This window comes from Trichomycterus rosablanca, chromosome 11 (genome assembly GCF_030014385.1).
Source record: "Trichomycterus rosablanca isolate fTriRos1 chromosome 11, fTriRos1.hap1, whole genome shotgun sequence".
NCBI lineage: Eukaryota > Metazoa > Chordata > Actinopteri > Siluriformes > Trichomycteridae > Trichomycterus > Trichomycterus rosablanca.
Genome location: NC_085998.1, coordinates 18,086,484 through 18,100,637, shown reverse-complemented (window position 1 = coordinate 18,100,637; position 14,154 = coordinate 18,086,484). Strand labels below are relative to the sequence as shown.

At 40.6% G+C, this 14,154-nt stretch overlaps 1 protein-coding gene across 5 annotated transcripts in view; it reads right to left on the bottom strand.

Moving 5' to 3' along the window:
* The window catches only part of c2cd5 (C2 calcium dependent domain containing 5), a 50,554-nt gene that overhangs the window by 5,333 nt on the left and 31,067 nt on the right, over positions 1 to 14,154 (bottom strand). For 2 of the 5 annotated variants that reach the window (XM_063005228.1, XM_063005229.1), the window contains exons 11-24: positions 14,011 to 14,125; positions 12,270 to 12,440; positions 11,709 to 11,900; positions 11,015 to 11,201; positions 10,039 to 10,203; positions 8,677 to 8,817; positions 8,519 to 8,582; positions 8,377 to 8,438; positions 7,134 to 7,232; positions 6,912 to 7,001; positions 2,342 to 2,429; positions 1,170 to 1,253; positions 994 to 1,032; positions 603 to 704 (exon numbers count right to left, since the gene is read on the bottom strand). In XM_063005228.1, the coding sequence (XP_062861298.1) occupies positions 603 to 704; positions 994 to 1,032; positions 1,170 to 1,253; positions 2,342 to 2,429; positions 6,912 to 7,001; positions 7,134 to 7,232; positions 8,377 to 8,438; positions 8,519 to 8,582; positions 8,677 to 8,817; positions 10,039 to 10,203; positions 11,015 to 11,201; positions 11,709 to 11,900; positions 12,270 to 12,440; positions 14,011 to 14,125 (1,599 nt within the window). The remainder of the gene's footprint in view (positions 1 to 602; positions 705 to 993; positions 1,033 to 1,169; positions 1,254 to 2,341; positions 2,430 to 6,911; positions 7,002 to 7,133; positions 7,233 to 8,376; positions 8,439 to 8,518; positions 8,583 to 8,676; positions 8,818 to 10,038; positions 10,204 to 11,014; positions 11,202 to 11,708; positions 11,901 to 12,269; positions 12,441 to 14,010; positions 14,126 to 14,154) is intronic. The other 3 variants (XM_063005230.1, XM_063005231.1, XM_063005233.1) reach the window with 3 other exon arrangements.

Genomic DNA, 14,154 nt, shown 5'->3' with positions numbered 1-14,154 from the left:
CTTTTTTGGATTTGGGAATGTATTTTGTATGCTTAAACATGCTTTTCCTACTACTATGTATGAATTCAAAACCTTTAGCTGGTGATTTCCAAAAACAGAACAAGCAAATTTAATTATTTATTGGTAGCTATAATGATTTAAGTCCTGTAAAAGTGTTCTTAAAAATGACTTACAGCAGTTTAAGTAACTGGTTATGATACACAAGGCTCATGACAGAGCACATGCTCAAAACGGCTGTCATGCTTAAAAGTCATTCAAACCCACCACCACTACCTCAAATCCCACTTAACACAATAAAGCCCCTTTCACATTTAAAATTGGGTTAGCTTTGCCAGTATTACCACACTTTGTTGCGTTCACACATGCCAGTTTCATTTAGCAATTTACCAATCAACTTTCACAACCCTGTAAATCACTGGTTAAGACCCAGGATAAATGTGAAAGGTGCTCATTATTGCTTGTGCTAGGTCGCAGGCCTCAGCATTAACACTCAGTCAGTCACTTTGGTTTGATTTGCACAATTCAGTGTGTGTGTGTGTGTGTGTGTGTGTGTGTGTGTATGTGTGTGTATGTACATATGTGTATGAGTGGTGTTCTCCTACTTGTTTTAACTGATCCACGTCTAATGGTGTGAGCTTTCATTCTAATGTGCTCTATCCAGGAGCTGCATCTGTCTGTGAAGGAACTGTAATCAACTGAGGGAGCTGGGCACACACACACACGATCGCACACGCACACACACACAGAAACACACAACCACGGACAAGCGCATGCCAGCACATGAAAACACACAGACGGACAAAAACACAGAATGGAGGGATACAGAGAGAAGAGAAAAAAAGAACAGAAGAACAGAAAAAAGAGTAAAATGGATGATGCTGGAGTGCATGTTGCCGAACTGCAAACTGTCTTACACAAAAGGAGCAGAAAAAAAAAAAAAAAAAACACCCTGCCACCAGAAAAAAAAAGCCATTTAACTAAACAAGGACTCACCTCGAGCACTCGGTAGAGGACCTGAAACATCAGACAAACCTAAGACAACAAATTATTACACATTATGTTCAGCCAGATAAATCTGATAGTTAAAACTAGCAGTTTAGTGAGCATACTACAGGGCTCGCCTGTGTAAACAAGGGACCAAAGGGAAAGGATTACAGGTGAAGGTTTACCTTTGCAAAAGGAGAGAGGGTTGGAGGAGGAATCAGCGGTAAGCTCTAGAGGGAACTGAAGCTGCTCTTCATTTTCCGTAACTGCTAGGGAAGACGTGCAGGTTCAAGGGGTCAGATTAGCTTGGGTATACATGAATTTAGGGCAGACCTGTCACTATTAGACCTCGGTTAACTACAACATTCAAAGATTCTATATTATTAATGCACTGGCAAACACCAAGTTTAATACTAATGCTATTATTGAATTCATTAAATCAATTCACCATAATAATGTAATATTCAAACTTAACTGCAACACTTTAATATTTACACCAAATGACCTGATAAATTCAGGTGTTTCAGGTGTTTAGTTTAGGATGACTTGGAATGTCAATTCCAAGCCAGGCCTTCTCATTTAACAACAGTACCTGACCATACAAATGCTGTTTCAAATGAATAGGCACAAATTCCCACAGACACCTGCTTGTGGAAAGCCTTCCAGAAGAGTTCAGCCTGTCATAGCTGCTAAAGTGTAGGGAAAGGTTTTTATTAATGGCCATGACTTAATGAAATGTCCAAAAAGCTTATTGTCAGGTGTCTTCATACTTTTGACCAAATAGACTAATTGTACTTTTTGTAGGTAATTAAAAATGGGAAAATAAAGGTGTGTAGTTAGGTAAAACAAAAATTTTTATAGTTGCTTTTCATAAAATAAAAATGAATGTTTTTACAGTATACTATACAACCACTAGCCACTTTATTAGAAACACCATACACTAGGTATGATTCCTATTTTTATTTATTAATTTTTTTTTTTTAATTTATGTCGATGTTGACATATTTTCATCACCTAATTGCATTACATTTATCAGCTGCACATTTATGTTGCAAATATCATGCTTTACCACATTCCTGGTGATATGTTGGATTTGGATCCTGTGACTAGGAAGGCCATTAAAGTATACTAATCTCACCCATTCATAAAACCTATTTGAATTTTGGCTTGAGCTTTGTGCCTGTTTTAACTCACAAGTCTCACAAGCTGTGTACCTGAATTTACAGTCATAACAGGCGCAAAGTACAAAAATGCAGACCGCAGGTTAAGAGTCGCCACACCAGCCTGTTAATGTTAAACTTACTGTGTTAATGTTACTAGCATCACAAAACTGTCAAAGAAACACACACAAACACACCTTTGGTAAGTGTTTTGTCCCCACTATGTTTGCCGTTCTCCAGCACCTGATCATTATCAAAAGTCATGGCCACTGCTGTCACTGCCACCTATTAAACAGAACACACAGAATTGTTCGCTAGAATCAGAAATGACAGTTAACAGGTTCTTCTTCTGAGCCAAGTAATGAAAGTATTTACCTCATCAGCTTTTTAGCTACAACAAAGATGAAAGTCTTGACTGAATATAGTACAACCCCTGGCTAAAATTATGGAATCACCACTCTTGGAAGATGTTCTTTCAATTGTTTAATTTTGTAGAAAAAAAATAAATCACAGACATGCCACAAAACTATCATTTCTCAAACTGTCAACCCTCTGGCATTAAGAAACAATAAAAAAAGAAACAAATATAATAGTTGTGGTCAGTCACAATTGCTTTTTTTTTAGATCAAGTAGAGGAAAAAAATATGGAATCACTCAAATCTGAGGAAAAAATTATGGAATCATTAGAAAACACTGCACCATTATTACTTTGTTGCACCACCTCTGGCTTTTATAATGGTTTAAACTCTCTGAGGCATGGAGTTAACTAATGACAAACAGTATTCTTCATCAATCTGCCTTCAACTGTCTCTTATTGCTGTTGCCAGATCAGCTTTGCAGGTTGGAACCTTGTCATTGACCATTTTCTTCAATTTCCACCAGAGATTTTCAAATGGATTGAGATCCGGACTATTTGCAGGCCATGCCATTGACATTATATGTTTTCTTGAAGGAAAGTTTTCACGTCCTTTGCCCTATGGCAAGATGCATTATCATCTTGTAAAATGAAGTCATCATCACCAAACATCCTTTCAACTGATGGAATAAGAAAAGCGTCCAAAATTTCAATGTGGACTTTGGCATTTATTGAAGACCATCTCCCCTGTGCCTTTACCCGACATGCAGGCCCATATCATCAACAACTGTGGAAATTAACATGTTTTCTTTAGGCAGTTATCTTCATAAATTTCATTGGACAGACACCAAACAAAAGTTCCAGCATCATCACCTTGCCCAATGCAGATTCGCGATTCATCACTGAAGATCACTTTTATCCAGTCACCCACAGTCCACGATTGCTTTTCTTTAGCCTACTTTAACCTTGTTCTTTTCTTTTTAGGTGTTAATGATGGCTTTTGTTTGGCTTTTCTGTATGTAAATCCCATTTCTTTTAGGTGATTTCTTACAGTTCAGTCACAGACATTGACTCCACTTTCCGGCCACTTGTTTCTCATTTGTTTTGTTGTGCATTTTCTGTTTTCAAGACATATTGCTTTAAGTTTTCTATCTTGATGCTTTGATGTCTTACTTGGTCTACCAGTATGCTTCCCTTTTACAACCTTCCCATTTTGTTTGTACTTGGTCCAGATTTTAAACACAGCTTACTGGGAACAACCAACATCTTTTGCGACATTCCACAATGATTTATCTTCTTGAAGGAGTTTTATAATCCTCTCATTTGTTTCAACTGACATATCTTGTGTTGGAACCATGATTCATGACAATCTGCTTTGTGCAACAGCTCTCCGGGGTGTGAGCACTCTTTTTAAACTGAAGAATAATTAGCAAATCTAATCTGCTGCAGATGTTTTGTTTTTAAACTGCAAATTACAGAGTGATTCCATAATTTTTTCCTCAGATTTGAGTGATTCCATATTTTTTTCCTCTACTTGATCTAAAAAAAGCAATTGTGACTGACCACAACTATTATATTTGTTTCTTTTTTTTATTGTTTCTTAATGCCAGAAGGTTGACATTTTGAAAAATGATAGTTTTGTGGCATGTCTGTGATTTATTTTTTTTCTACAAAATTAAACAATTGACAGAACATCTTCCAAGAGTGGTGATTCCATAATTTTTGCCAGGGGTTGTATTGCTATAATTAAAATGTTTAAAATCATGCTAGCCCACTACCACTGGGATCCAGATTTCAAATGTATTGAAAAGTAGGGTGTCAATATACAGACAATTGGCTATGTCTAAGGGGGCAGGATTCGTGTTCCATCTGGGATGTTTTACTACATTGTGCCCAGTGATTCAGAGGAAACCGGACCAACAGTGACTTTGACCACGATAAATTAAATAAATTAATAATTTTAAGATTTCCTTGACATTATATAAAGCATAAGCTAACATTAGTCATGTAGGCAGCTTGCAGTATTAAACATTGATATAACACGAAGTTTAATAAGTTTATGGTATTAATACATCGTATGCAATGTAGATCAGAAGTCTCCTTTTGCATATTTATTTATTTTTTGCTTGGAAAATATGGTCAAGTCAAGGCACATTAACACTATACTGTTTACAAACCCCATTTCCAAAAAAATTAGGACAAACTGAAATTTGCAATTTGTTAATTCACTCAAACCTTTATTTAACAGACAAAAAACATTTCTAGATTTCTAGTGTTGTCTTATAATTATATTTTTTAATCGTTTGGGAATTGAAGACCTTAATTGTTGCAGTTTTGCCCATTCTTGCAGTACACAAGACTTGAACTGCTCAACTGTCCATGGTCGCTGTTGTCTGATTCTGATTCTTTTGTTAATGCTCCTTTTCACACAATTATATCAGAATCACCTGTTAGCTGTTTATCTGTGGAAGGTGTTTTTGACCAATCCACAAGCCCTTCAGTTTTACACTGCCCCATCCCAATTTTTTTGGAAAATGTTGCAGGCATAAACCGAGGAATGAGTGTACAGTGTATCACAAAAGTGAGTACACCCCTCACATTTCTGCAAATATTTCATTATATCTTATAACTTAGAGTAGTCAGTGTACAGCTTGTATAGCAGTGTAGATTTACTGTCTTCTGAAAATAACTCAACACACAGCCATTAATGTCTAAATAGCTGGCAACATAAGTGAGTACACCCCACAGTGAACATATCCAAATTGTGCCCAAATGTGTCGTTGTCCCTCCCTGGTGTCATGTGTCAAGGTTCCAGGTGTAAATGGGGAGCAGGGCTGTTAAATTTGGTGTTTTGGGTACAATTCTCTCATACTGGCCACTGGATATTCAACATGGCACCTCATGGCAAAGAACTCTCTGAGTATGTGAGAAATAGAATTGTTGCTTTCCACAAAGATGGCCTGGGCTATAAGAAGATTGCTAACACCCTGAAACTGAGCTACAGCATGGTGGCCAAGGTCATACAGCGGTTTTCCAGGACAGGTTCCACTCGGAACAGGCTTCGCCAGGGTCGACCAAAGAAGTTGAGTCCACGTGTTCGGCGTCATATCCAGAGGTTGGCTTTAAAAAATAGACACATGAGTGCTGCCAGCATGGCTGCAGAGGTTGAAGACGTGGGAGGTCAGCCTGTCAGTGCTCAGACCATACACCGCACACTGCATCAACTCGGTCTGCATGGTCGTCATCCCAGAAGGAAGCTGACGCACAAGAAAGCCAGCAAACAGTTTGCTGAAAACAAGCAGTCCAAGAACATGGATTACTGGAATGCCCTGTGGTCTGACGAGACCAAGATAAACTTGTTTGGCTCAGATGGTGTCCAGCATGTGTGGCGGTGCCCTGGTGAGAAGTACCAAGACAACTGTATCTTGCCTACAGTCAAGCATGGTGGTGGTAGCATCATGGTCTTGGGCTGCATGAGTGTTGCCGGCACTGGGGAGCTGCAGTTCCTTGAGGGAAGCATGAATTCCAGCATGTACTGTGACATTCTGAAACAGAGCATGATCCCCTCCCTTCGAAAACTGGGCCTCATGGCAGTTTTCCAACAGGATAACGACCCCAAACACAACCTCCAAGATGACAACTGCCTTGCTGAGGAAGCTGAAGGTAAAGGTGATGGACTAAACCCAATTGAGCACCTGTGGCGCATCCTCAAGTGGAAGGTGGAGGAGTTCAAGGTGTCTAACATCCACCAGCTCCGTGATGTCATCATGGAGGAGTGGAAGAGGATTCCAGTAGCAACCTGTGCAGCTCTGGTGAATTCCATGCCCAGGAGGGTTAAGGCAGTGCTGGATAATAATGGTGGTCACACAAATTATTGACACTTTGGGCACAATTTGGACATGTTCACTGTGGGGTGTACTCACTTATGTTGCCAGCCATTTAGACATTAATGGCTGTGTGTGGAGTTATTTTCAGAAGACAGTAAATCTACACTGCTATACAAGTTGTACACTGACTACTCTAAGTTATATCCAAGTTTTATTTCTATAGTGTTGTCCCATGAAAAGATATAATAAAATATTTGCAGAAATGTGAGGGGTGTACTCACTTTTGTGATACACTGTATGTTTGTGATAAAATCTGTTGAACTGCTAAGGTTAACCATCAAATATTGATACTGTCTCACACAGCAAAACAATTCTGGAACAACACCATGCTTGACAGTAGGTACAGTGTTGTTGGGTTCAATTGCATCACCTTTTCAAACATATTTCCTTTGACCACAAAATTCTCAACAAATTAGTTTTTCAAGCTTTAAGCTGGTGATTCTAGAATCTAGAGTTTCTTTCTTGCATGACGGCCACTAAGCTCATGGAACTGTGAAGCTCAGCTGACTGACTGTGTGTTCTTACCTGTATGAGTTCATCCTCAGGAACTGCAACAGTGAAGTTTACATGGCAGAGGCAGCAGGGTACCATGGAGCGTAGTTTAAAATACAGACTCTACACAGAAGACATGCAAACAGATGAAACACACATCATAAAATGGGTCAAACTACAATCTAAACAAGCTCATGATCCCTAGTTTTGCAATCGTGGTATGAGCAAAAATGAGATGAGGCTGTATGGTCTCACCTTAAGCAGGTTCTCACAGAGTTCGTTGAAGATCTTATTCAAGCCTTGGTTGGTTTGATTTATATTGCTGAGGCGAAAGACCCTCACAGAGGTGAACATCTGCAGGATAAAGGAAAAAAGACTTTTAAAATCATTGAAAGTGAGATAAAAGCACTTAGCTAAAACTTATTTTACATAAGGTTAATGATATACATAGAAATACATATCAAGTGCTCAGGTGACACAACAGTCTAGCTCTAGTAAACCACACCAGACTGTTTGACCTTGCAAATTCGTATATCAGCCACCAAACTGGCCAGGCATCCACACAAACACAATTCATCATGTTTGACACAGGGGAGGTTGAATGGGCGTATTTCTGCCACTGCTGCGATATGCAATCTCAGGGACTGGCCCAGAAGTTACATGAAGCAAATTGTGGCTCTTTGTACACCGTACGGTTCTGTGTGGGAACCGAAACACTGACAAGTGATAAGAAGTGGCCACAAATTGGACATATGTCGGAGGGGCTATATAGTGAGCCGGCTCTCCTTGATTAGACCGAGGGTTGTGAAAGAGGCAGAGGATTGACTAGATTGGCAAATCTAGGCAAAGTGTTATTAATTATTAATGAGTGTGGCTGAAACATCTGAACCCAATTATTAGAAAAGGTGTTCATAGCCGCTCAGGTGGCACAGCGGTAAAAGTACGCTAGCACACCAGAGTTGGGGTTTTGAATACATCGTATCGAATCTCAGCTTTCCGACTAGGCTGGGCGGCAGTATGAACAATGACTGGCTGTTGTTCATAGGGTTAGGGGTAAAAAAAAAAATCATAGGTCCTCATAACTGGTGCGTCTGCGGCCCCTGCTGGCTGACTGATGGCGCCTGCACAGGGCTGAGGAATAATGCTGATGGGGGTGTGGCCCTCCGTACACAGTGCCCGTCGGTGTATGAACTCGACTCGTGCAGGTAAAAAATGCAGTCTGTACTGACTGTACGTGCCGGAGGGGGTGTATGTCAGTTGAGTGGCGTCCTCAGTCAGCGGTGAAAGATCGAATCAGTATAGAGGACGCATTCAGGGTAATTGGACACGACTAGATTAGGGGAGAAAATTGGGGGAAAAAAAGGGGGAAAAATTTATAGAAAAAAAAAAAGAAAGAAAAGGTGTTCATATTCTTTTGGCCATATAACGTTCTCTAAAAACTACTTTATCAGCAATCTAGGTCTTAACCAATAAAATATGTTTAGCAGTGCAGCAGTACCTGTAAACCTGAAGTCCAGTTTTGAATCCCTGGCATGATTTCAGTATTGCAGCTGTAGAAGCCTGAAGAAAAGTCAGACAAATATCAACATTCATTCAAACATCAAATACTGAGAAGAAGAACTGAAAGAAGAAATGAATACCTGAAGGTGTTGGTGCATCAGTAAGAAGAGAATGAATGTCTTCAAAAGTATCTGTGTCGTCAATCTTAAAGAGCAAGAAATTGCTACCAATTATTCCACACACCTAAACCTAGTACATATAAGTATCTAGAAATCAATGAAATTTCTGTCCATCTTACCTCTAGAACAAAAGCATCCTTCTTCCCATGAGACAGGTCCAACTCTGACACTTCGTCTGAGCTTTCCGAGTGGGAGCGGAAGAGGCGAGACCGCTGCCGAGGCTCTGGGATGGGCGAGCCAATGACCTCCTCAACCAGTTCCTACATAAATGTTTTTCAAAACACAGAGAAAACTGGCCAGTTGGAAAAGGCTGGGTCGAGTGATATAATACAAAACTTTTATTCACCAAAATAGTTGATAAGCAGACGCTGATGAACCACAACATTAGGACCACACACGGTCAAAACATCAAAGCGAGTCTGGTGGTACCTGGTTGTTACCAGCATGTCCTTCAACTATGTTTCGATTGGGATCATCTTACAGTGAATCCTGGTGCCATGTGTTCCCCAGAATACACACGCACCTGGCCATTTACATGATGTTTGGAGTGGGATTCAGCAAACTAAATGACCATCTTCAATTTCTTCAATTTCCTGCTGTTGCCTGTGTTGCCCATTGTAGGAGGTTTAAAAGTGGACGGATGTTAGAAAAGGCACTGTGACCACTAGTACTGAACTGAAATACCTGAACTGAACCACAACAGCCCTTTTGTTGGCCTGTACCAAACCCAACACTATTTGGTGGGCTTGGCTTGTCCCACCTAACACCGCCGTCAGTTGGTACTCACCACAGCTGCCTCAAAGCCCCTTCTATGTCGCTTGCACAATCCCACTCTAGCTGCAGACCGTATTACACCCCCTCCAACTTGTGTGCAGTAACAAATGGCCAACACCTTAGCCAGCGATAGGGATAGCAGAATGCTGCGGCAGACAGGACCAACTGTGTCTGTCAAACGTCTGGCCAGAACTGGTTGTCACAATATGACAAACTGCTCCGGCCCTCTGCAACAACTCAGTTCTTGGACAAAAACTTAAAAAATAGGGAAACACAAAGCCAGTGCTAGCAATGCAAGTGTGGCACCCCAACCCCACCAACTGGCACATTCCGCACACTACATGGACTTATGGGCAGGGTCCGCTCTGAAAACAGATACTTTCTGCCACTACTATAGCAATTAGATCTTCCAAGGTTGTTCTGTCATGATGCCCAAAAATGTGGTGGCACTGGATAAGTTCCCAGAAAGAGCTAAGAGTGCTCGTCTGATATGGCAACAGAAAACCAAACCGGACTGCCGTTTAATATCTGAACCATCCCTGTGGAACTAGACTTATTTAGAACTTCACAACACTTCATCATCTCTTTAACACATGAATATCCAGCTTTATTTATTAAGCAAAAAACATACATTCAAACTGTACCCAACTGAAGTCACTTGAAGTGTTATTGTGTGTGTGAAACAGTGTTTGTGTGTGTGTGCTTACAGGGGGGTTTATCTCATAGAGTTCTTTGTTTTTGGCAATGGTGTCGTTAATTTTCTTCTGCATGTTTAGAATGTGTTGTTCGTATGAGATGTCACTTGGGGTCTTTCCTGCAATATGGATCCCTCCTGGACTCGGTAAAGCTGTCAGATACACACCTGTTGCTGACTACAACACACACAAAACCAAAGAACATACACATGAACTCTGAAGCATCAAGAAACAATTGCAAAGTTTACAAATCCTTAAGGCATTGCGAGTGATGGATGAGGGTGAAAAATATTTGGAAGTGTTTATAGAAACAGCAGCTCAAGTCAAAGAAGCTTATTTTTTGCAAGGCAGCATCTAGACTCACGGTGATGTAAAGCTTACTTAACTGTAGACATGGCCACCCATGTTTATGCAGATTCTGATTCGTGGAAGACCTGCTTTTGATTGTTTTTGGATTACATTTAAGCATTTAACCTTTTTCAGTATACTGTGACGTTTTTACTTTCCAGTCCTGGCATGAGACGAGTGTTCCATGTAAAGTGTAACGGGAGCTGTCAAACTATCCTTATTTTTTCTTGATTTTACAATTCCTAACTGTGACTTTGTTGCAGCTAGTACAACCCTTTATCTGATTAAAGAGAGCCAGATCACCACACGCCCCCTTACAGATGCATCCAATCTGTGGCTGCTTCTTATTTTCTGCCAGTTTTGGGTTCCCACAGAGAGTGGTATCGCACACTGAGATCCACGATAAGCTTCATGTGACACCTGAATGGCCGATAGCACTGCTGGGGATTCAAACTCTGGATCCCAGAAATAGTGGGCAGGCGTAATTTAACACTGCACCACCCAAGCACCCAGAAAAACAACAGTAAAAACTAAATCTGTCTAAACAGGAGATCATATCTGTTACAGAATTAACACAAAACCAAAAAAAAAACCAATAAAACAATTTGCAAGTTCTGCCATCGAAAGTGTCAGTACTTACAGCCAGACCCAGCAGCATGTTCTCCCCCACACTGATCTGAATGCGCAGACCAAACAGAGCATTCATGCTGCGCAGCTTCAGCTTGTTCATCAGCTGGGTGTGCAGCTCGTACTCTAAAAAGGGCAGCATGTTACTGATGGCTGTGGCATTGCCCTCCCCCTGAGCCTTCTTTTTAGTCCGACACAGCCTGAGGAGACATGAACAATAAAGCCAATATCATACACCATCCCTAAAGTATGTGTGTGCACACTGATGAGCCAAAACATTAGGACTACCTGCCAATACGGTGTCAAAACAGCTCTGACCCAGACATGGGCTCTGCAAGACAACTAGTGAAGTCCTGTTTTATCTGATACCGTGTGTTGTGACACATTCACCTCATCACAAGTGTTAAAATGATCTGCAGTTTTCCTTCTGTCCTTCTGTTGGTCTCTCCCCTTGCTGTTTTGGAGATACTCTGACCATAACAATTTAACCATTATCAAATCCCTGCAACAGGCCTTCCAGTTCATTCCCAAGGACTTCACTATGGTTGAGGTCAGGCTCTGTGCAGGCTAATAAAGATCCTGCATATTAAACTCGTCAAACTATGACCTTACTTGTTTAATGTGGACCGCACTTCGTGCATAACAAGGCTGGCAGTAAACCTTTGACCCAAGTGTGTCTATATAAAAAAAGAGTATGTAGGCTGTACCTGGCCTGTATGAGGCAGCCCTTGCCCGTGACATGAGCTTCAGATGGCACATCTATAGTGGTAAAGAGCACATCAGGGACTTTATTGCGGCGACAGCAGTGGCAGTAAGTGAGCTGAGCGGGAAATGGCATGTTTAACTCGTCGTATGGGATGTGACAAAACCCACATGCAGGAGGAACCAGGTCTTCAAACCTAAAAACACACACAGGCATGTACGGTAAATATATGCCACTGTTTAAAATGACAGAATGCAAAGTATCCTAGGAGAACTTGCTCTTTCTCAGAAGCAAAACTTTACATTTAGTTGCTACTTTTAAAGACTGAATATAGTTACACTAAAATTACACAAATAGCACAGCTTAGTACCTACACAGCTAACATGAAGTATAGATTTTATTTACTTGCAAGCACACACATATATACACTATTAATTCTCAAGATCTTACATGTGTTAGTGACTGTAAATCCCGTCCCCCACAAACCTTCACACACACCAGTCGGATTAGTAATGTTTTAGTGAGGTTAGGAATCCTTAGGCATTGGGGAATGTAATTAACCTACCCTAATGATGCTGAACTACCCATCTCACCCTCGCCCTTCTCTGGCCCTGCGGTAAAGACAGGAACGTGATGCCGTGACAACCTGTGATCCGTGTCCAGCGCGCCATCCTGCATGAAGCGGGAGCTGAGGATTGCTGCAGTGCCTGACGCTGACAGGATACACACTTCCTCACTGCAAATACACAAACACACAGCCATGTGCATCAAAACCTGTTAACAATGCTATATTTTAAATATTATTACTAAACTTTCTTAATTCACTGATGCGCCACAATATTTTCAATATAAGACAGATTTTGACTGCAGCCAGGCCAGTCAAGCGGACATACTCCTTGTCTATGAAGCCACACTGTTGCAGCGCATGCAGAATAAAGTCTGGCATTGTCTTGCTGACATTACCATGGAATTCCTGTAAAAAATACATTGCCTTAACTGCAGCATATGTCTCTTTAAAATCCCAATATGCACCTTCACATCAATGGTACAGTCACACATATGCCAGTCACCCATGCCAGTCATAACAGTCTGGATGGCCTTTTTACCTTAGGCATGAAAAAGTCAATTTCTGTGTTTTTTTTTCTGAAATATGGACTCATCCGACCACAGCACACGTTTCTGCTGTCTTTTGATTTATCTGAGATGAGCTTACACCCGAGGAACCCGGCAGCATGTCTACACAGAATTTTTGCATAGTAAGACTTTAAGGCCACATTTCTTGATGCAGCGGTAGACTGTGTTAAGTAATAACAGTTTTTTGAAGAACTCCCAAGTCCATGCGGCCATATTTGTAGCATGTAGCAGTTTCTCATACGGTACCGTCTAATGACTTGAAGGTCAACAGTGGTTTCCAGCCTTGAAACCAAGACTTTCTGGAGCTTTTTACAATTTTTGCTAAAATAGAAGCAAACCAAACTATTTACAATTGTGCAAAGTTTGGCACAAAGTGGTGAGTCACGACCCAAATTTGCTAGAAAAGACTGAGCTCATCAGACTGAGGTTCATTTTTCACACTCAATCATGATTCTCATACCTATTACCAATTGTTGGTCAGCCAAAACATTAAGTCTTTTTTATATTAACAAATCACAGAATTATTTTTATTGCATTTTACAAAATGTCCCAACTTTTCTGGAAATGGGGTTTCCAGAAGCCTGACTTAGTGGGTAAGTCTGTGTATTGTTTATAAATGTTTATTTTTCTTATCTTTATAGTGAAACCTATGAGGTGCATTGCATTTTTCTGCTTCAAAATAGTTGACTGAGGCAACCCAACTTAGTGCAGTATGACAGATAGATAGATAGACAGACAGATAGATAGATAGATAGACAGACAGACAGACAGACAGACAGACAGATAGATAAAATGTATGTGTGGGTGTATCAGTGTGGTAACGTCCTTTTTTTACTTTTTATTACTATGTACTTTTTTTATACCTTTATTTGCGACCTACTAAGAACTTTCTAGAACTTGCTGCCATGCTGGCATGTGTTCCCTCACACATACACACTTGGAGAAAACTGATACCTGTAATCACATTATACTTATACAAAAGCAGAGAAACCTCACTAGCATGCAGAAATCCGAGTATCTTATTTACTAACAATCAAAATATGACCTTAATCAGATTCAGAAAACCCAAGTATGATGTTACATGACCATATGAATAATTGGATTAGCACCCTATGTGAGACATCTATTTGTAAGTACTGAACAGAACCTGACAATTAAATGTTGTGTAGTACCAGATGCTGGTGGATTCGCTGTAGCCCACAACTGCATGGCAACCCAGAGCTTTAGCGTGAGATTTAATCTCTTGACGGATCTCCTCCCACCAAGCATCTCTCGTCTCCGGCTCATCTGGAACACACACAAGCATAACCTTACAC